Raw genomic sequence first — 24,155 nt, 5'->3', positions numbered from 1 at the left:
CCTTTGCTCAGTCAGCAGCCCCTCAGTACCCCAAGCAGTCCCATCTTCATATTTGAGCATGAATTGTTCTGAGCATGTTGTGCAGACAAATCTGTATGTTTGTTATTGTGTTTCTTACTGTGTTATCATGATCCTCATTTGCTTAGTGTCATATGTACAGTTGTAAAAATATTGACCTTTGTGCAATGTCTGAGTTGAAATGAATGTTACTGTCATTATTATTTCTTCTCAAAGTTTTGTTTGAGGAAAAAGAAGAAGTTTAGACTCCAATAAACATTTTGTTCCTCAGTGTATGTGGGATTTTTAATTCTGATCTCTTACTATGAAGAAACAGTCTGTTCTGCCAAAAATGGTACTGAAGCCACAGCTCTTGAACTGTTTTAAATTAGAAGAGGATAAATTGATGATATAATGCATCTTCCTAATCTCTAATTTCCATAGTTTGATGAATTTCACTATACCGTGTTTCATTAATATTATATAAGAAAATGATTTGCAGGCAAATTAAGTGGTTGACACAGGTACTAAATAATAAAAGCACAGAAATTAAGTGCAAACATGCAATTAATTACAAGATTAATGTCTCTCATCTGGTCCCATGATATCTCTCAAGTAAGCCTGCGAATACATAATCATATTAACTGAGCATGAAAACATTTATATGTACACCTTAATTGAATAATGATGATATTCTGTGTATCACATTGCTATGCAGTACACACTGGTGAAGTATAATGTTCTCCAACAACTTAGACAGAAAAAATACAAAACCAGTATCTGAATCTCAGATTTCTCTGGTGTTTGAAGGGCCATATACTACCTACATTTACATACTAAGATGCATGCATTGAGGAAGCAATGTAACAGACATGTGACCTGATCTGATGGCCAGTGATACCAAAATGTTCTCATTGACTGACACAGTTTTGTTCAGATAATTTTCCTTGAGAAGTTCTCTGGTGTCTGTTCAGGCACTCGGATTTAGTGCGCAACAGTAAAACAGTCATAATAAAAAAAAAAAAATCCTCTTCATTAATTTAATGTAAAGCTAAACATCTGAAGGGTCATTGCCCTGCCAAATTTGGTAAAGATGTTTTTTCAGCTGCAGTCATCTGTGTTGTCCTTTCCATCTATCTTCCCAAGATGACTCTGTTCTTTATGTAGAACAGAGTCTGAAAAAGCAGAACAACATCCTGATGGATAAATCATATTGACTATATTGCACAAGCCTCAAGAGCTTTGCAGTCTTCTGGATTTCCCTGCTCTTGCTTGGGCAGGCATGGTGATGTTTTGATCAGCAGACACATTTCAGGGGAGAGAACACAGGCATCAATGCAGTGGCCTTAGGGAAAGCCCTCTGTGAAGTCATAGTGAGCCAGCCCATCTCTGCCTTGGGTCACCAAAGGTGATCATATGAATGAGTCACACCTGTCCAATTCAGATCCATGCTCAGTTTGGGCTTTATAAACAAAAAAAATTTGACCTACACAGAGTAATTAACTGCAGTTGAGTTACATTCTAGTTTAATCCATAAATAAACTAATGACTGACTTGAAAAGCCACTATATTTCTTTACGTCTGTGAAGTATGTAGTTGCTTTAAAGCTCTATATGGCCCTTATAAAGTAATCCACTCCAAACAGAAGTTACCCAATGCATGTTGCTCCATAATAACGTGTCAGACCCCTCTGGTTGTGTCAAAATATGGCCTGCATGAATATAATCCCTTAAACCAGTATGTGTGCTGTATGTGATAGGTATGAGATTTGATTCACTCATGCAGCTTAGGAGAGAATTTCTGCCTTTTCTCTGTTTCCGTTATTTTTACTAGGAAAAAAAATATCAGTAGAAAATGAAATACATACTGTTACAGTGAAATCCTATTTAATGGCTAACTTCAATTCAGAAAGGCAAGGAAATTCAGAGTTAAGGCTGGGATTTCATCCTTCAGTTATAACAGCAGCCCTGCAATCCTCTTTCACACAGGTGATTTTTGAGACCAATTGCTATTGAATAGCACAGAAATGCTTCTTTTTTTAATGTATTGTTTCATGTATTTTTTGTATTGCTAGCTATGTAAAGCTGTAGTACAGAGTATCTCAAAGGCCGTGCACGGACAGAAAATGATTTAATCTTTGATTTTTCCCTCACACTTTTCATTTCAAATGTCAGCCTGACACCCTGCTCTCCTCACACCAATCTCAGATCCAAACTGTTATGGGAGGACTTGCTAGATGAAGGTTGTGATCATGCTCATCTATAGCTGCCAGGCCGGAGGTCATCTGCTGAAGTGAAGCTGTGTGTCTGGGAGGATGCATTGCTGGATGCAAATTTTCTTTTTCTGTTTTTGAGAGACACTAGCTTTGGAGATGTGCCCCAACTGGAAGACATCCTGCTGGGCTGGCTTCACAGAGGCGGGCTTCTTCAGAGGGCCCCTACCCTAAATCATAGAAACATAGAATACCCCAAGTTAGAAGAAACTCATAAGGAAATGCAAACTGGATTCTAGCCCACAGTGTCAGGCCCAAACACATTCCTGAACCAGCAGAAATTGTACTGTAGCTGGACTTGGATTCCGGTCCATTTTCTGCTAGCTCAGGAGTGTGTTCTGGCCTGCCATCACCCAGTGTGTGGGAAGAAGGTGTTATGTCAGCCACACACTGTGGCCTGTTTACAGCCCCATCATCACCTCTGCGCAGCTTCACTTCTTGATGCCAAAAAGGCAAAAATATACTCATATCTCAGTAAAAATATCTGCTGAACATGATTGGTGATGTTTTCTTCTGTTGCACATCCAAATGTAATGCTAATATTGTGGAGAAATTGGAAAGCAGTCTAGGAAGCAGTGAGAATGGGCAGATAAATACCCTGCCAGAATGTCAAGACCTCATTTATCTCCCACAAGAGGACCTTATATCTCATTTTTCTTCACAGGCTTCATTTTACTTTGAGTCATCATTCTGATCCTTTAGGTCATCACTGGCTTTGGTGGTACATTTGGCACCAGAGCAGGATCCTGTAGGCCACAAGTTTCTCTGTTCTCACCCTCTAAAAATTGGCAGGTTAATACTTGCCAGAACACTTTGATTTTTTTTCTTTATTTCAAACACCTTGCAATTTTAAACTATATTAAAAACTGCAATAATGGAATCAGTGCCCTTACATTTTTTCAGCTGAGACTGTTCCATCATTTTGTGTCAGGTCTGCAATAAATGTGCCTTGCTGACAGAGGCAGTTATGCTATTGCACTGAATTGAAAGGAATAGGAAGGGAGAGATTTATCTTGGAGCCTGGAGGTGGAACAGTAAACCAGAACCATTTTACTCATGCTTACAAATGGAGAATACTGTTTTGCGAATAGCTGGACTTCTCATTTAGCAGGAGGTGGTTTCTCTCCAACTGTAACTTCTGCTTTAAATACCTTTTTTTTTTTTCCTTTTTGAATTATATGGAATATAAATCTAAATGCAGATGCAGAAGTTTGGACCTCCCATGTAGTTTTGGCTATGTAATGGCTATCACTGCTGTGTAGTGAGCAAACAGCATGAGCAAGGAGTGGGAGGAGTACCTGGGCTCCATTTTCCTTTGAGGAGAATGAATTTGTGGTGGCACCTTTCATTGTTTGCTTCTTTTCTTGGAGGCCTGTGGAATCACAGAAGTAGAAAGGCAGAGTGAAAACACCTGTGGGTTACGGCTGCATCAGCTCTAGACACCCAACTTGAAACTCCCTAAAGGAACTTTGAACCAGTAGCACAGAAGACGATTCAACGCCTTTCAAGTCCTGCGCCAAAAATTCAGTCCATTCTCAAAAATATGGTCTTTGCCCAGATCCATGGAAGGATTTAGAGATGATGATGTTGAGGTTTTTAAACTTTTTTTAACGTGATAACTCTTATGGCAGAATTTGTAAGCTTGAGTGAAGCACCCTACTTCCCCAGTAAGGGAAATCAGCTGGGCCAAGAAGGATGGAGCCTACTAAATCCCACATGTCTGCAGCCCTGGGGTAGTTACCTACTAAAATTGGCATTCACTCTTGAGAGTGCTGTGCCTCAGCAGTCCATTTGGAGCTGGAGCACAAGCTTCTTGTGCAGAAGGAGGTACCCAGCTTTGTAAAACAACCTGACCCTTAAAGTGTTTGCCTGAGTGGCTTTGGTGGTCTGCTTGTTCTGAGGAACTTGAATTCCCATATTTCTACCACCAGATTAGATGTAGATCTGATGAGGGCATTTCCAGTTCATCCTTAGTGATGAAGTTGTGCCACCATAAAAATAAGTATGCGGGCTTGACAGGCAAGTAGAGGGCAGAAGAGGACATTTGCCCGAAAGGGAAAAATCCTGTCCTTCATGCATTAAAGAACTGGGGGGGAGGGAGGGAACACCATGAAATTTTAATGTTCTTGCATTTGTTGTAATATCCATGAGCAAGCAACTTTGAGCATTACCACTGCTTGAGGGGCTGCAAAGTGACACAGTAGCAATACCAATCCACAGATGGGAAATACCAAAAGAAGGTCAGGGCTTCGAGGAGTCAGTCAGAACGAGCCACAGGCACACAGGCATCTCTGCTTTGAAGTAGCTGGAGATTTGGGAAAGTGTGCAGCAGCTTACTGCTGTCTTCAGCGAATTGCTGATGTATCTTTCACCTTTCAGTATCGGTGATGCAGTCAAGGGACCAGTTTTCAGGGGTGAACGTAAGGGATTATTTTACTTGTTTTAAGCATGTAGATGATAGTTAGAATTCATGATAAAGAAGATTCAGGTTTATGGAAGCTACATGTGTGTATTTGGGAAGAATACATGGCCCACTGGAGCAGGGATTTTTCAACTTTTCAGTGTTTCAATGTTATAAAAAATGCTACTGATAACTTCCAGAAAAATTGAAAAAATGTAACAGTTGCGCTCTGAAAAATGCATAATTTTAGCCACGAAGAAGATCTTGCAAAAGCCAAATCTTTATTTTTTTAATTATATTTTTACATTATATATTAAATACTTTCTGGAATGAAGTCATTGTTACTTAATGTCTGCAGTTTGGAGATGTGCTGATACAAAAAAAATCTACATCTTATAATAGCTGAACTAGTAGTTCTAGTTCTCCAAAATCCAGCTTCCACCTTTGTAGATGGAAATCTTTGCATCTCCAGTACTCATAGCTGTCATTTTTTTTAACCTCCTATTTTTTTTTTTTTGAGAAATAAATAAAGAGTAATCACTTCAAGCACCTAATTGTAGATATACAGCCAGTCCTCAGTAGTTATGCATTTCACAGGGCCAGAAATTTGAGAATAACTTTTGTAATTTTCAGGAGCATCAGAAATAATCTGATATCATCCTTCATACCATCATACCGACTTACACATATAGAATTTTCTAGCAACTCAACCTAATTTCCTAAGTTTTTACTTCTTGTTTTTGACACCAGTGAATTAAGTTACACTAGCATTTGTCATCTGAGGAATCTTGAGTCATTTGAACTTGTTTGCAATCAAAGCATTCACTCAAGAATGGCTTATCGTTGGCTGGGTACAGTAGGAATTGTAATGCTTTTTACCTGCTGCTTTATCAACTGTCTCTCCATAGCTGTAAGATTTAGTCCATAAACCCCCATCAGTTTAAACTGTATTAGCATTGTACAGTAATAGCAAGAGAGCAAAAAGAAGTGATGTTGTACTTTTAGGGCACTAGTGAGGTATTTTTTTTGAAGTTGGAATCATCCCAGCCCATTACTGCGGGCTCCTTTGAGAAAACTAGGAGCTAATGATGATCTTAGCTGAACAGAAACTTTAAAAACTGTTTCTCTTATTATCTAAAAATATTCATCACTGTATTTATGTCTTGTGCCTTAGGCATTAAAAACCACTGCAAGTGAGATGAACTAATAAAACTTGACAGAGAACTTTGTTTTCTCTGAGAGAGCTGTGGAGTCCTTCCACTTCCCAATTTCCTCTAACGTCTGAAAGCTCAAATCCATACATTTGAAACAGAGTAAGAGGAAATATCTGTGTCATAAAATTCTATTTATTTTTGAGCTTTATTCTTGAATTATAAAACTAATGGTAATCAAGTTTTTCTAGCAGCCCAGTGACTCTAACTAGCTTTCAAAGGCTAAAATGTAGTATTTTCAGCAGCTCTCATGTTTCAAATGGAATTCTACTCTGAGAAATTACAGCTCATCTTAATCCATATGTGATTCCCAGATTCTATTTCTAAAATTGAAAATCTAATGTTTGAATTGATTTCTCGAAGATTATGGAAGGAGAGCTACTTTTTAAAAAGTATTGTAGTCCTCAATTAGTGTTTGCAACTATTTTGTGTCAGCTTTTATGTACACAGTTAATTTTGTCTTTTATTATTCCAATCTACAAATTCTTAGAGGTAGGATTTTGCATAGTTCTGGAGTATATGTGGCAATTTATAGAAGTTCATAGGCTGCAGTTAGCTTCAGTCTGTGTATTTGCCAAAATAATAGAATTATTTTCTTGCATGGTCATCTGTAATTATATTTCTGATTACATCAGAGAGACTGGGACATTTTCAGTCTATTCTGTACTGCCTAGACTGGGACACTGCTAAAAACATACATGGAGAGACCTTCAATTTTTCAAGTGAAGAAGCCTATGGTCTTCTAAGTCCTGCTGTAATTTGTAGTTGAAAAAACACTAGGACACTGCTGGTTTGAAGGCAGCTGTTTCAAAACTCAGGCATGTTTTTAGGATACACTTGCTTTTTCTTTCTCTATCATCTCACTGGTAGGATGAAGCTGGCTATTAACAAGTTGCATGAAGAAAAACTACTGCACGCAGATTTGTCTGTAATGATTTACCACTGGGCTGTGTCAAGATAACAGCCTGGAAATTTTCTGTCTGCACTTTGCTATTTTTAAATGCATTTTTTACTAAAAAATAAAAACAAGTCCCTTGTTTGCACTTTCAGTCACTGCAACAGATTGTTTCAGCAATGTATTTCTAAATATTAAATGCGGGGATAAGTTTTATAAGAATAGTTTTAAAGCCAATTCCAATTCCTTTATTATTAAAAGAACTGTAAAACACTTGCAGTTGTGAGCATGTGTGTTTGTGAACTTGTATAAAATCTTATAATAAATGGAATGTGTTTTCAAGAATTACTGTAGTAGGAAATACATAAGATTCAGGAAATTTATTAGGTAAGATCTCATCTTAAGCAGCTGCTCCAGAGACTCTTGAGACTTGCTGAGTATATGACTCTACTTTCTTTTTCTCAGAACCCAGCAATCTGTGCCAGCCCCTCAAGCTGTCACAAGAAGCAGAGCCTGAGTCAGCCACTGTTTTGAGATGGATCCACCTAGACCTTCAATTCTAGTGAGCTCCCTGAATATGCTCTAACATGGAAGCTGGGTTGTATAAAATAGAAAATAATGGCTTAAAATAGAGAAAAATGAAAGTAAAGCTGAAAACAAATGAAGCAAAAAAGTAAAGAATAAAAAATGTACACAACTGTCCTGTTGCCCAATGTATTCTTCCAGCTATCTTGGTGGCTGTTTTGGCTTCCCCAGCCCTTGGGAAGTCCCATCCATGTGCCCAGGTCTGGCCAGTCATTCCCTGCTCCTCATGGCTGTCCTTGGGTCTCTGCGTAAGCTGCAAGCTTCAGCTTCATGCTGGGACTCTCCTTTGCCTATCCATGCCTTGCTGTCTCAACAGCCCTCTCACTGGGGCCACTGAAGGAAGGAACAATCCCACTTCCCTCTCTTGGAGCCCATTTGAGACAGTGATATTATAGGACTGTAATGGATGGCTAGGAATGTGGAGACACAAACAGTACTGTACAAAATGGAGCTGCACTGCACTAAAGAAAGTAACTGTAAAATCTCATTCTTACTGTCCAGAGTTGTAATGCAAGTAAGGAGAAGGTGGGGAGCTGGAGTGGTGGGAAGGTGGTGACAGCAAGGCACAGAACTCTCTTCCTCTCCCCAGTGTAAGGCATAAAGACATTAAAACTGTGAAAAAGACTGAATTTTGAACTTGTGGCCCACCTGAAAGTGCTCAAAGCCTTGGTTAAAAAAAAAAAAAAAAAAAGTCTTAACATTTTACTGCTCCACTGGCTTTTCTTCATTTAAAAAAAGAAAAAGGCCTAGGTTTTCAAAGCCTGGAGCTTTTCAGACCAGGCTGAAGATTTGAGCTGCATGGAGACCACAGTGCTGTCCTCTTGTAAAGAGATTAAAGTGTTCACGTTTGGAAAATAAAGAGCTAATCCTCTCAAGACATTGCATAGAAACTGCATTTCTTTTGAGCATCAGTGGGAGCTGGAGGTACTTTGCAACTAACCAGCTATAAAATTCACCCTTTGTACTGAGATCAAGTGTACAGCCTTCACATCATTTAAATGCAACTGAAGATTTCCAAATAATGACTCAGTAGGAATTAAGTGCTGGATAGACTTGTTCTTGCATAGGTTTCACTCTCTGATTTGTAGGCTAATATTAGACTTATTCATATTCTAATTCAGCATATGAGTTTAGCTGGGATTCACGCTTTGGTGTTTCACTCTTCAATTACACTTTATGCCTATATTCTGAAAATATTTTAGACTGATTTGTTCTTCTCTACCAGAAATAGAAAAAAACAGTATTTTGTGTAAATCTTCAAGACTATTCCATTTTCTTCAGACATCATCCAGTATGATCATGGAGAATGTACATTACAGGAGTAGTTGACTAATAAATGTGGTGCATTTGCCAGCAGTGTTATCATCAGTATATATGTGGGGAACTTGCTTACTTTTTAGTACTATGAACATTTTACTATAGATTATTATGGCTACTTCTGTAAATTATTATAAAGTGTCATGCAGATGCTTTAATACAGTAATTGAAGATACTTGCTTCAGTCCTTTCCTTACTAAGATGCAGAGAGGAGAGAAAATTTGCATTTGCCAATGCGTAGGATTTTTCCCTTACGTAACAGACATTTTAGAATGTTGGGGGAAAAAAAGAAAAGTTTCTGTGCAAAATTAGTGGAGGATCTTGTTCTCTAGGTATGATCAGTTCCTGAGCGATGAAGGACAAATAGGTCTCAAGCATGTGAAGCCTCCTATTAGAAAATGTGAAACTTTAGCTTTCAATGAGAACTCAAACGATTGTCTTGAAAAAGGTTTTAGAAAATGCTGTTAATTTATTATTTTGCAAGCTGCCTGTGTGCATTAAGTGCAAACAGCAAAACATGGAAACAAGATCTGTGGCCTTATTAAGCAGCCATTCAAATACAGGGGGTTGCTGGAATTTACAAACTCAGCCACAGCAGAAGCAGTTGGACCCTGGGGCTTTTGGTGTTTGAGTTTTGACACATGCGCTTTGCGATCTTTTCCTGCAGAAATGCGTGCCAACATTTCTATTGGTCCGTGTTTGAGATTCCATATTCAACTTTAAATGTGTAAATAAATTTGACCTGATTCTCATAGGTGTGTAAGCTCAGCTCACTTCTAATCAGTGGAAGGTTTTTAAAACCTTGCTGTATTTTTTCTTGTGCTTTTATATAAACATACTCAAATGCACTCAAGTGACAAAGCCTGGCAAGATTACAGTGCTGTGACAGACATCATCAGCTTAGCTATGACATAACAGCAATCAGTCTCTAAATGAATTGTGACTGTTTTTACTTTTTTCAAATATACACTTGGAACATTTGGAAAGATAACTATGTATAGCTGCCATTATCATCATGCAGAAGGTGTCGCCTGCCTGCAGGCCTGCTCTATCACTGCTATAGAGCAGCCTGTACAGATGGGTTTGTCTGGTGAAATCTCAGCTCAGGAAGTAGACCGCTAATCTCTCATCTGCTGGAGCCTGTGGCATGCGGACGGATCGGCACACCTCATGCTAGAGATTAAAAGTACTGATAGACGCTGTTCTTTATTGCATCTTTAACTGATGCAATGGGAATCTATCAGTGGAAAGAGACCAAATGAAGTACAAAAGAGAGGAGGGAAAGCAATTAACTTAAAAAAAAAAAGTCTGACATGGAGACTGTCAGATTTAAAACAAGATTTAGTGTCAGAATGAAGCAGTCCCAAATGTTTATATCACTTTGTCACCTTTTACGTCTCACTGATTCATCCAGCATATGTCAGCTATGGTTCTGTGGGCCATTCTGAATGTTGCACTGCATTGATTTGTGTTGTAAATGGTGTTTTAATATTTTGGGGAGGATGTGAAAGTAGACTGGTAGTCAAAGCTAAATGTTCTAACCTGTTGAAAAATATTTACTGGGGAACCTGAGGATATGTGATTAGTACTTCGTTTCATGCCAGTGTGCATGTGCTAGGAACCAAACATGAGCTTTGGAGTTCTTTTGATAGATGAATATCTGCCTTCAGAGGTTTATGGTGTGATCATGTATGATAAACTCAGAGAAACTCCACTCAGCTGACAGAAACTTCCATATGCTTGGAGGAGCAAGTAAAACGACACACAGCAGCTACCAGCCCAAGCATTTAAGCAGAATTAAATGGCTTCCAATGCAAAGATGATGCCTTATCTTCTGGCACTATTTCTGAAGAAGCTGTAAAGAAGTATTGTTTAATCTCTTTAGTATATCATAAAATACAGATGATAGATGCGTAGCAGTGCGACATCTGGCAGCTTTGGAGCAATTCTGACCTACTTGTTCCTTCAGAATACACATCTGACTCAGTTGCAAACATTAGACATTAACTAGCAAAGTGGTTACACCGAAATAAATTTGATTGTTTCCAATACAAGATTTTAATGCAAGCGCCAGCATAAAAAAAAATTGAGAAATGGGTCTTAAATTGGTGTTTTATGGAAGAAGAATGTCTTCTATTTGGTCTGTATTAGTAAGCTAGTATCATGAGTTCATGAGATCAAAGTTCAGCAATAAGCTGAAGATTTCCTGCTTTAACCTGGCTTGAGATGACACTGTTGATCCTAGCAGAGGCTCAACACTCAGCTAATGAGAAATCAGGCTCTAACAGGTAAAAAACGTCAATTCTATGAAGCTTTTTGTAGTGACAGTCTTTTTTGTGCTCTGTTTGAACACCCTCAAACCATACGCCTTTTCTTCAGTGTATGAGTGAATGTCATTTCCCCAGTGAACAAAATTACAGCTGAGGCCAGTGTGACAGACCAAAGGCTTAGGAAAGATACCATCCTCTTTGTGCCAGTCCTTGAGTGGTGAAGAGAATCAAAAACAAACAGGGAAAACTGATGCAGATATGTTAGCTATATACCACCCTGGCTATTTCAACGCAGTTATAATATTTGGGAAAGATACTGCCTAATGAGTGCCAGAGGTGACAGCAGTGAGTTACTTGCTTTATCCTCTGTGTAAAGGAAGTAGTAGATTTTCCACAGCCATTGAAAGCTTTTTAAAAAATGTTTGCTAATTCATTCTCCTTACCAAAGAATGGTTATGTTGTTATTCTTATCTAAGTATTAAAGGCTTGAGAGCTAAGACTCTTATATTATTAGATCATTGCTGTCAGGAATAAATGAAATACAAATAACACTATCAGGCATTTTCTGTACTATTCAGGCATCTTACGTTGTTTTTTAAGGTTATCCAAATATTACATTATTCTTTATTACTGCTGTATGACATCACCACTAATTAAGACCAGTAAATTGCCATTTGTTTCTACTTTTCTAATTGGAGAACAATGAGTTATCTTCCATTCACCCAGTGCAACAATCAGCATTTTATTGATTTTGTGATTTGGTATCTCTTACTTATTCATTTCACCTGTTTTCCCAAGTAGTGGTTAACATCAGTTGCAACCAATACTGATGAGAGGAGAGGAGCATACTAAATCTTCTGTGCTCCTATATGTTATTCATGTCAGCAGTGGACCTACATTTAGGTATAGAGGGAGAGTTAGTGTGGGCGTGAAGAGTGTTAGAAATAACTACACAATATAAAATGGATCATTGTTGCTTGAAGTCTGAACACTTTATGGACCTTTGAATTAGTTCTGCTTAAATATCTAATTTATTCTCCTCTGAAGAGATAGAAATAAAGGAAGAAATGATGATCATGTTATATAACGTATATAACACAGATGTTATATAACATCTGTGAAATATCCTGCTAAGTTCTGGATGGAGAAGGAACACTACAGCTTGATTTCAGAATGTGTTTTCTTACATAATTAAAAAAAATCAAAGTATGTGTAATAACTAGAGGCAAGCAATATGTATGTATTCAGTGTCATTTGTGTAGCTGATGTTTTGGAAGGCAGTGGACTTTACAGGACTACTTCTATAGGTCTTCCACAACAAGTATTTTCTCTATTTAAAAAAAAAAAAAAACTCTGTTGTTGTTCAAAAGACAGTTTTTACTTACATGTTAACTCAAGCCATAGAGACTATACACTAATCCACAAATAGACTTTTTTTACAGGCTGGGAGGGGTTCCAGTTCTTAGCCTTGATTCTTGTCCACGTCTGCTTTTGCTGAACTCCTAATTACCTTCTGTCTTCATTGCAATTTCAGTAATGCAATAATGGCTGGAATTTTTGGGCGCCTCAAAAAGGGAACGATAACTGATGTCCAACAGCCAACTACCATATTGAGTAAGGAACACGTTATTGGAAAAATCCTTTCATAAATGGTTAAATGAGGATATATTTAGCATTCTGTAAATCTAGGCAGGGTCCATGATACTTCTATCCTGCACAGGTGCAGTGCCACAATGGGTGTAATACAATACATGATAATGGGCATGGTTGAGATACAGAGGACAGTGAATAATTACTTGCATCCTCTGTGAAACAGGGAACACCTTTAGAGATACAGATTTACAAACTTTCAATTTACTACTAAAATTAAACTACAAAAAGAAATAGCAGGCAAGAGGAGAGTGCTGCATGAACCTTCACTGTAGGACAAAGACATAAAAAACACAATCTGCCCTACTGCTTAAAGGACTAACATACAAATTTACAAGACTAATACATGAATTTAAATTGCAGTCAGTATTCAGATTTCCTACCCCCATGAACAGCACTGCAGGTAGTGGCAGAAGCTGAGGCTGTGTTATTTCCACAGCACTGATGTCTTAGTCTCAGATATCAACTCTGTTGAGTGTTTGTTTCACGCTGTTATGTTTTGCAGTGGAGTGAGTAACACAGAAGTGGAGGCAGAAGTTGTGGAATCGTATTTTCTACTTATTCAGCAGTCTCCCATCAAAACACAGGGTTTAACACAATAAAGTTTGTTCTCTTATTATCTGTGTCAGACAGTTTGTCAGTGAGGTGTGTTAGATGAATGTAACTACCCAGCCTCTTGTGCTTTCTGGTATCTGCTTGGTTGAATCACACCACGACTGACACTGAGACACATTAGTGGGAGGATTGTTTTTGAGAAAAAGGGAAACAAATTTGACACTTGAGTTTACAAGGGAAGTTGTTGCTGGAGCACAGATGCTCATTGCCACCAAACACTCACAGCTGAGGTCAGGGAAATCTGTTAGGGAAAGCAAAGCAGCCTCGAAGCAATGCTATTTTACTGGCTGGTAGAAGAGAGCATACATGAACTACTGTTACAGCTGAGCAGAGAGCTCCATTCGTTCCTTTACTTCTTTAGGATTGCCTAATGTCCTTTTTGTCATATCAGGTTCTAATGAGACACATGCAGATGTTCGTCTCCTATCTGCCTCTCTCCTTCCTTGGTTTCCTGATAGACCTATAGTCTTGGGGGGACTGATGACAGTGACAGCAGCATCCAGCAGGTCTCAGACTACATGGTCCTTTCTGATGTCTTTTTGCACTCTTTGGCAGTTGTTTTTATTGCTCTCATGTCATGCCAACATGCTACATTTTGTGCTTTTGCATAGAGCAAGGCATAGCTGTGGAGCAGGCTTGATTAGCACTGAAGTACTGTCTTACAGAAAATCTGGGAAAAGGGTAATTTAAAAACACATATATTCCTGTGCTGCAGATATCCTATGACAAAAATATTGAAAAAATGTTTTTTTTTTTATTTGGGCTGTGCAGTTGGCTAATGATGCTCTGGCAGAATAATACATGAGATAGATAATTGGAAGGGAAAAGGATATTGTGGAGAAGAATGAAGAAAAGATATAAAAAGAATATGTACCATAAAAGAGTTGGCTTTCAAATACAGCAGTTTCTTGAGTAAGGAGGGGGAAATTATATGAAGACAGAACACGCACAAAGGGAGAAGCTGCCAGAGATCTGTGGGGAGAATGGGGAACATTAGTTAGGGGAACAGCGAAGACTGGAGATCAAGGTCAAGAAAAACAAATTAAAGCAATAAGCCAAAGTGAAAAATAAATTTTGAAGAACCACAATGAGATACTTCCTCCAAACAGAAAGGAAACTAGGAGGTAAGAAAGAAAAGATACATGCGTTTGCACAGTGGTGGAAAGAACAGTTAATGCAATGAAATGGAAATGAAATGAGAAGAATGAAGTTGCTCGGTGAGTTCATCTTGGTGGTGAAACATGATATCCTTTTAGATCAGAGGGACTCCTTTCTTTGTGGCTCTCTCTGTGGCTATTAAGTCCTGGAAGAGCTGTAATTCCAGCTTTAGCCAAAGGGCTCAGGAGTATCCTGGGTCCTTCTGGTAGGGAAAATACTTGAAGAAAAGGGTGCTGTATTTTAAATGATAACTGATAAGGGTGCTGTTTTAAATGATAACTATAATTTAACCTTTATGAAAAGAGAAATGTGAAATTAAATGGTAGAGATTTACCATCTACTGCTATTTAGTATATGCGTAAATGCTAGTGTGTTCAGGAGATGTTAAGCAAGTGGTAAGTACAGAAATGATGGATGCTTTACATCAGCAACACCCAGCAGATACCTTGTTGACTGAAGCACTATTTCCCTTCTGTATTAATACTTTTGAACATCATTCTTGGAGGAGGGTGAGCATTTCCTGCACAGTGAGGAAGCTCAGTGTTTCATGCCTGTGCTTTTCTCATTTCTTTTAGGGATCTCTTGCTGTCTGTGGCTCTTGGCCAGGTACTCTCGCTCCTTATCTGTGGCATTGGACTCACGAGCAAGTATTTGTCAGAAGATTTCCATGCCAACACACCTGTTTTTCAGAGCTTCCTCAATTATATCCTTCTATTCTTGGTCTACACAACAACACTAGCTGTCAGACAAGGTAAGTGTCTATCTCTGAAACTCATAATGTTTTGTGTAAGACAGTGATGATGAAGCTTTTACAGAACAACAATAAATGGGTTATATTTAACTGTGATTTAGACACATCGTAGTAATATTTATAACATATTTACATTGCCTAGTAAAACACATTAGATATAACAATGAATGAATTGACAGATTCGGGATTAGGGCTAAATTCAAGGATAGGGCTTTTACCTGTATGCAGAAAAGAAACATCAGTACTTTTTACATCCTAAATATTTTTCTAGGAATGCTCTTCTTGCTGCTCTGGAACCACAGCCACACATTCAGGGTTTGCTTTAGATCTAACTGCATGTCTTGCTGGAAAATATTAGTATGTTCTACATCTTATGTAGGTTAAGGAGAGCTCAGAAGCAAGAAAAGAAGGGTTTTCTTGTTCTAGTTGCTCATCAGAGCAACTCAGTAGTTCCCAAGTATTAACAGTTTTGGAAGTAGGAGATAAAGGGAGGGAATTTTGGAAGCTGTCTCTCTGAGTTGCTGGGTGAGCAGAGCAGTTCTACAGCCCTGCCACTGCTGTGGGACAGAGCTTGTGTAAACAATCTGGCCCCCAAAATGAGAAATGCATTTAAGTGCACTTCAATACCATATGCCAAATGGTCCTCTGTTTAATTGTCTACATATAATACAGGTTTTTAGTGCCTTCCCTGTCATCCCTCCCTTCTCTATGATTTCATGTTTAGATAAGGCATGGGAGATGAATGCATTTAAGTACATTTCTCATCCACTCATTTTTTCATAATTGTTTTATTTATTCACCTTCACAAAACACAAGGATTAGAAGCTGCAGGGGAACTGTTAGGTCATGGCTTGAACTGGTGATTGAGCACCTGGTGAAGGGGTGTGGTTGGCCCAGGGAGCACAGGCAAACTGCATCTGTGCTCCCCACATGACCAGAAGGGGTGGACCACAGTGGAGCCACCCTGGGCTCTTATATGGACTAGCCACAAGTCAGAGAGCATTTCTTGGACCTAGGCTGCTTCTTGAGGAGGAGGGTTGCATAGTCAGGGAGCTCCTTCATCAGTTGGGTGAGTTCAACTCATCTTTCTGTATATGGCTATTGGCCTACCTGTGAATACTTTGCCTAGTATTGTCAAGGTCCTGTCAGAAGTGATTTTGCTTCTTCATGAACAGAAGCAAGATAAGAATATCACTTGCTTTCCTGATTGTCCTCTCCTCATGTAAAGAGGGAAGGGCTCTGTAAAGGAAAAGAACTAGAATGTGTATTAGGCCCCAGAAAATCTGTTAGCATGTTGAGGGGCTCACATTTCGTATAGGAGCAAATAGTTCTGGATCGTTCTTTGATGTTAGATCTTTGATGATTTGGGAGCAACCCCTTAGCTTAACTTCTTTAGGCAGTATAGTAGCGTGATACAACACTGTAAAGTGTTCCAGAACAATAAGGGCTTCATTCCCGTGGTAGATGGGGGGGGGGGGGAGGGAACCATTAAAAATATAGTACTGCACTTCAGCAAAAAGTGCTCAAATGTGCTACGACTAAAATTTTACAGAACTTGTACTATGTTGACTTTTTTTTAATAAGCACCAGAAGTCAAACAGCTGAGGAAACGTTAGCTCTTCCATAAAGGACTGCTCAGGCAGTGTGTCGGTCTTGGAATTTCAGTTGTGTTGGGGGAAGTAACACCGCATGCTTTTCTCTGCAAAAGTCTTAAAATGTATATTAGCAGCGTCTTCCTGGAGGGCTGTACTTAAAAATAGTCCTTCTGAATGTAGAATTGTATAGCTGTTCGCAAATTCTATCCAAAAATACCCTGCTCAGGACTGATTTAGATTTTGTGAAAGCCAAGTCCCTATGACTTTTAAATAGATTTTTTGCTTTTTAAAAAACACAATATTGTGGGAGGATATACGGGCTAGAAATCTGCTGTGTGTTACAGGGGTTTGTTTAGAGTGCAACACTACCAAGCACTATGCTTTACATATATAAAAGTACTTAAGTTTCTACTTCATTTTAATAAGTAATTTTAAAAATCTGTTTATAAATGCAGTGACTGATATTAAAGAGAGTTTGTTGGAGCACTCTGTAGTTCCAGTAAGGTAGGTTTGGGAAGTGAATGGGAATGTGTGAGTGTAAGGTCAAAAACATGTTTTGGGCAGGTGAGAATGGTTGGGGAAAATTTTTTCGAACAGGCCTGCAGTTAAATATGGAGTGTACAAACAACTAGAACACAAAATAACGGGTGCCAGAGGAACAGTCTGTAAAAGGACTATCAGAAGAGAGCTATCAAAAAAAGATTGTTTGGCTTAGGGTACAAAAAAATCTAAACAAAATTAGCTACTGAAGTAATGAAATCTACTGTCAGGGCACTCACCATAGCATTCTTGCTGAATGGCAGAGCAATATACAGCCAACTGATTTACTCAGCATTTAATAATGCCAAATGGTTGAGCTTGACATTCTTTTTGCTTGTGTGTTTATTCAAATTCATTATCTATGTTTGTTCTACTAAGGCAGTTTTTGTAGCAGCTCTAATACTTTGGCTTCATTAGCAGGTGGAAATCACAGAAGTTGTATTACTCTTATATGGACTGATTATGTTCTGAGTGCCAGGAGCATCAGAAGGTGGTTTTTTTTTTTTTTTTTTAACAAGTGCAGTTTTCCTACTGTGTATGCAATATTTAAGATTTTTAAATTATCCTCTTTCTCCTTCAGAAATCAAACCATCTTAAGTTGGCTGATAGTCAAAAATAACTGTATCGCTTTGTCTTTCTCTTTACTTGCTTTCCTAGCCTCTGGGGTTTTGCAGAAATGTGCTTGCCAAGAAGCAGTCACTTGAGGTGGCCAAAGAAAACCTTAATTCTCTATAGGACTCAAAACTATAATTTTCTGAGGCATGAGGAACTCTGAAATTTCTATTAAATGACGTGTCTGCTATCTAGATAATTATTTTTTTCTATTCTGGATACACTTGTGCTCATTTTATTTAATTCTTTTTTTGTTATATGTAAATTGAAGTTGAACATATTTTTTTCCCTGAAGATGTTAGTGCAGAGGTTCTTTGCAGTGAGGAGTGCCCACGCTCAGATGTGCAGAGAAAGAAGTAGCTACTTACCCACAAATATGTACTTGCTATTGCTTCCTGTCAAATGCTTTTTAATGCACTAGCATTGGTGTGCTGAGGTCTGAATATAACTTCTTAGGAGTTTTTTTTATGAAAACAATGCTATAAAGTTTATCTCATGCAGCATTATTGGGCAAAGAACATCAATGTTTCATCTGGTTGAAATAAGCCAAATATTGAATAACTAATAAGGAAACCCTCAGTTCTTCCTCTTGAGGTAAATTCCTCTCCTGCCTGTTGTTTTTACAGCCAAAGCCTGTGTTTGTCCATGTTAACACCTCTGAGTTGAGAAGAAGGCTTTAACATGTATTAGCTCAGTCCCCTTGTCGGCAGAGGATTCTGCTTAGTGAAATCTTGTCAGAACAGTACCTGATAGTCCTCTGGGTTGTATGTTATTACTAACTGAGGAAAAGGGACGCCTCAGCTATCAGAGAGAAAAGCCTTCTCTCAGTGAAATGAAGCGGTGTGACACAGAACTGGTGGAGATTAGTTTTAGCACCTTAAAAAGCAGTAAGTGGGAAATGGTCCATAGTGGACCAGAAGGTGTTAATTACTAACAGTCAACATGGGTGCAAGCATCAGCAGCTTGCAACCAAAAATAAATTACTTCTAAAAGCCACCTCACATATGCTACAAATGAAAACAACGCATCTACTAGGTGTTACTAAAAAAAAAAGAGAGAGAGGAAAAAATGTGAAACTGCTATTTTTTATTATCCTGGAACACAAGGGATGGGGGAGCAGTAAGGGTGTGTTTTGAATGGAAGGGGAGCATGAAGCCTTAAGGACCAAGTTCTGTCTGTGTAGCATGCCACAGTGCAGCAAGTTCCTTTAATTTCAGTGTGATAAGTTAGTATTTTCAGGCCACCATTTGTGAGAGCTGGCAATAATTTGTTAATTCAGAATAGTTTTTATGAAACTCTGTATGTCTGGATGAGTTTTGCTTCTAGACTAAGGTTATAGTGTATGTTAATTGCAAACATGGCTTTCACTAGAGTAACTGTAATGTCTTAGATTTGACAAATAATCAGATCCAATCTGTGCCTCTAAGTTAAAGACAGAGCCCTGTGACTCTCTTAAGGATTGCAGTCATGTCACTGGAATTTGATTTCTTTTTATGCATTTTTATCTTGGAGTTGGTTATGACCTTAGTATCTCAATTGTATGTAAATTACTGATTCATCTGCTGTTCAGACATGTATCCTCATTTATATACAGGGCAGGAAATGACCCTAACATCCTTTCCACTTTCCCCAGAATAACTGAAACAGGCTACTTGAAGGAAAGTATGAGACTTTATAGGCATTGGTTTCTTTTACTGCAGTTGTTGTCAGTTTTTTATTGAGTGATAGAAAGGATAGATGTCTCTATTTTCATTCAGTTTCATTCCACTAGCAATGTTATATTATCTCAAAGCTAGTATTATGCAGTTAACTTTGATAGACATACCATAATTTCTGTAATATTAACACCTTTTTTGTAGACTGTCCTTAAGAATATATCTGGGAAACAAAGAAAGTACATGATTTGATCAGGTTAAACTATCTTAGGTATAAGGTACTTTGGGCAATGTGTGTTGTACCACTGAGGTGAAAAGTCTTCCTGAAAGGCATCAATCCTGTCAGCATTTTCAAAGAGATGCTTTCAGAAATACGGGACCTCTATATGGGGCGTTTAGTTAGGGATGCCAATTGGTGTGGGTTATGTTTATTAGGGAAATGGTCAGCCAAAGAGTCCTTTTGTCTGTGCTTTGAACAGCCCTTTTCATATTCAGTGGGAATTCTGCACTTCAGAAGGAAGAAACTAAAACTCTGGCTATTTACAGACACTTAAAAACACAGATTTTTTTTTTTGTAACCTCCAATTTTTTGTTATGGATAGGAGATGTATAGGAGTGAGATGTATGACTTGTCATCTAATTGTTTCTTACCACAATGTGAGTAACAGCTATCTAACTAAAACAGCATGACTAGATCCAGTTTCCTGTCCAGTGCCATTTGTATAATCATTGTTTGTATACAAATTTTCCCTCCATTTTCAACTGATTTTTTTTAATTTCCTGCTGTGAAGGACAGAATATTGCTGCTGTCTCCACAGCATGAACCATCACTGTTCTACTCTGTAGGTGGTTACAATTCAGAGAGGTGTTAAACTAATTCTGCCTGTGTAATCTTCAGAGGACACGGTGATTTTGTTCTTTCTGATAGGTTCTCAAAGCCACAGCATTTCCCTTCCCAATCCAGTGCAGCTGTCTTGCATTCTTCAGCCATAATACAGAAACAGATGTTATTTCAACACTGCTGGTAGGAATCATAAAATGGCTTGGGTTGGAAGGGACCTCAAAGATCATCAAGTTCCAACCCTCCTGCCATGGGCAGGGTTGCCAACCTCTAAATCAGGTACTAGGTTAGATTGCCCAGGGCCCCATCCCACCCGCCCACAGTAAAAAGCAATAGACCACACTGAGTATAAGACAGGTTTTAAAACAATGAACTTGACCTTTCTGTCTTCTGTTTTGCTGTTCCTAATAAAGGAGTTGGGTGGTTTTTACAGCCCTCGGGGTTTTTCATTGCCATCTGCTTTGTTTCACTAACCATTTGGCTTTGCTGCTTCTTTCCATCCACACAAGGGACCAGCCATCTCAGGGCTGAGTCAGTTTTCATCAGGTGCATCTTGCTTTACCAGCTGTTTAGCAAGTTATAAATATTCACTTACAGAGGTGAATCCTGGCCCCAAATGTAGTGAAAAGGTGTTGACAGGTAATGCCACAAAAGAAACCTCAGTCTTTTCTTTTTCATGTTTTAATTTTCAGTTCTGAAATGTTAGGTCAGGCACCTGCTAACCAAGTCCACAGCACAAATCCCATGTTACAAAGTGTGCGCTTTTCTGTTAATCCTCTTGCATCTTATCATTCCAATAAATTACATATGTCCCATGGTTGAAGATTGAACTTTTCCTTTGGGATGCTGTAGTGGTGACCACCACGTTTGATATTCTGTTCGTAACTTGTCACCCTGCCCGCAAGGACTACTTTCTGTCCCTGGTCACCTCGTCGCATTTACACATCAATATGATGAGCAGCAAAATGGCGTTTATTGTTAAAAGCTACAGAACTATATAGTATATCTTATCTTTTACTAGACTGTTCCAGAAGCTCACGCAGGCCCCTGGCCAATCATACTGAATATCCCGCTCTGGCCACTCTCTTCCGAAAGGCCATACACGGAGTTGTTATACACCTTGTTATGAAAACAAAAAAGGACAGCCTCTCCTTCTTACGACACGGGTTCAAGTAAAGTAGGTGAACCAATAGCAAGCATATGAGGAAGGACCTTCAGCGTTACAGCCCGAGTACTCAGTAACATGCCTACTACAGGATGCATGTGGCAGCAGTTCAGCAAAAGCACAGTATGCTGTGGTTTAATGGTGTAAACGCTAACATACTCAAGGTGAGTATGTCAGAAGTGATGAAGGCCAGGCCTATTTGAGCATCCATGCTGTAGCATTCTCTGTAGTAGTAACCCATGGTCCCTCATGCGGTTCATTCAGAGTCCAGTTTGCTTTCAAAATAGCTCTGCTGCTCAAAGGAGTACTCTTTGTGCCATCAAAGACAAAAGAACATCAAAGAGGACACTGAGCAAAAGTACACGAGCACCTCATTTTTTCCTATTTGCTGGTTTAGTAAAGAGGAATAAAAGAAGGTACATCTCTTACCATCCTTTTGATCTAAATGATGAAATGGGAGGTATTATCTACACCAAGAAGTGAATTCGTACTAAGATTGCTTGTGAACTAAGGGTTTCTCTCCTTGTAACAAAATCCCTGGAGCATTTATATTGGGCAGTGAGAACATTCGGGTCAGGGTGTTCAGACATGGTCATGTTTCTGGCTGCCAAGCTTATGCCCTCAACTAGTGTCTTCTAGAAACAGTGTTTGGATTTGCATTATGATTCAAATGCTGGAGCTTATTTTGTAAGAGCAAGCCTTACAGGCACTATTTGCAGTGAGCATAAAAGGGATGCCAAGCTTTAGGCTGGCTGACGTCCTGGGTGATGGACTGTGTTTGCATCAGGATGCCGCATCATCACTGTGAGGCAAAGTCTATACTGAATATACTGCTTGAGAATAAGGCAGTTTTACCTTGGAGGTAAGTGAACATAAAGTCTCCTGTTTAAGAACATCTAGCCATATGTGGTAGCTCCATGCTAGTAAGTCCATAAATAAAGTCACAGATGCAATAAAATGGAAGGCAGAACGTTTATTCAGCTTACAGCTGCAACACCACAGATAGCTAGTGGGATTTAGGAGAATCGAAATGATCACAGGGTAGTGTTTCACACTGTGATGCTTTTCTTGTTGATTTCAGCACCAAAATCTGAGTCTTGGGGAAAATCCCCAAGATATATTTGCAGCATTTGTTTGGATCAAGATTTAGGTTTTGTTGCTGAGCCTGTGAAGCTCCCTCCTTGCACTCTTTTCCAGGAGCTATGCCAGCCTTTCAAGCACAATGCTAATCTGCACGGAAGTTTATGGATACCTGTTTGTGGAGTGAAACCTTCTTTTGGAGGCATGAGTGGACAAGCTCAAGAAGGCTCTTAGGAAGTGCCATTTGAACACTTGTACTTATCAGCTCATTGATTTGTATTCCCATCTCAGCAGCTGAAGTATTGTGTGTTCATATTGTACCACAGATCCAAATAGGGCACAGATGATACAGATTACAGAATGGAGGCTTTCTGGACACCTAGAAAGCTGGGTGTTGCACAGTAAATTCCTAGAGGTACTTAAATACCGTGGCAGGGGACACATACCGAGCTTGGAAATTTGTCTCATAGTTTCATGGTGTTGTGCAGGAGTGCATGTGGTTCTTAGTTTATCTGGGGATAAAGCAGTTCCCTATCTAGCCAAGACTCCCTTACAGTATGTCAAATAATGAATAGTTTCTTAAGGGCGTGAGCTGAATCACAAGGAGAGCATTATTTTCTGTAGAATTAAGGGGTAACTATTCTTTGTAGTGTTTGTGTATGGATCTGACTTTTTCCTCCCTTAATACATAAACATTTCAAGTGCTGTTTACAAAACCAACCATCCCTTCCCACTGCAGTGAGAAAAGTTAATGTTTCTGATAAAATAGCCTGCCGTTGATCCTACAGCTGTAAGCAGAATGCAAGGGTCGTCTCTCCCATTTCACTCAGTATCAGTGTTTGCTTGTGATTTATGGAATCTTTAAACATTCATCAGTTCAAGCAGTAGCCAGGGTAGCTGAATCCATATGCGGTGCACGTAGCTCCAGTGCTCATACAGGAGATTTGACTGTGGTTAGAAGATGATAACTGTATTGCCTGAAGGATATAAGTCCCACTCTGCCAGAATGGTGCTTTGTATGTAATTAGTGTAAAAATTCAGAGGAATGGAGTTTATCCTTGCAATCGTCTTTCTCATTAAAAAAGAATCATAATGAAAGAACAAAGCAGTCCCTGCAGTGAATTGGATTGCCTTCCTAAGTTTTCGTTAAATCAAAGACTCAGCAGCATCTCATTTTGCAGAGCCCAGCTGTAAACTGTGCATAAGACTCGCAGCAAAGTCTCTCTGAAGATCACATCTTTTCTCAAGGTTTGGAAGTGCAGTGCACTTCTCTTATATGGGAAATAGCCCACCTTTCTATTCTCTTTGTTGGATTTTATTAGCTTCTGTTAGCAAGATGGCACTGTGACAAAGAAGAAAGCTGTTATGGTTTTGTGATTTTTTTTGTTGTCGGTATTCCACATCATTACATCATGTAAGGTACGGGCAGTTAAAGGGTTAATTCCCCGGTTACTGTAAACTGCCTTTTTTGGTGTGGCCCTCTGAGGGGGAGGGGAGGAGGTGCACTCCCCAGGGGTCTTTGCGGGAGAGGGGGTGGTGAAGCCA

The 24,155-nt window shown here is 39.0% G+C and overlaps 1 protein-coding gene across 3 annotated transcripts in view; it reads left to right on the top strand.

The window, feature by feature from the left end:
• Positions 1–24,155, top strand: part of SLC35F1 (solute carrier family 35 member F1) — a 259,103-nt gene that overhangs the window by 122,558 nt on the left and 112,390 nt on the right. For all 3 annotated transcript variants that reach the window (XM_021391050.1, XM_021391049.1, XM_021391052.1), the window contains exon 2: positions 14,947–15,122. In XM_021391050.1, coding sequence (XP_021246725.1) covers positions 14,947–15,122 — 176 coding nt within the window. The remainder of the gene's footprint in view (positions 1–14,946; positions 15,123–24,155) is intronic.

This window comes from Numida meleagris, chromosome 3 (genome assembly GCF_002078875.1).
Source record: "Numida meleagris isolate 19003 breed g44 Domestic line chromosome 3, NumMel1.0, whole genome shotgun sequence".
Lineage (NCBI taxonomy): Eukaryota > Metazoa > Chordata > Aves > Galliformes > Numididae > Numida > Numida meleagris.
Note: the sequence above shows the minus strand (reverse complement) of the source record. Positions and strands in the feature narration are given on the sequence as shown.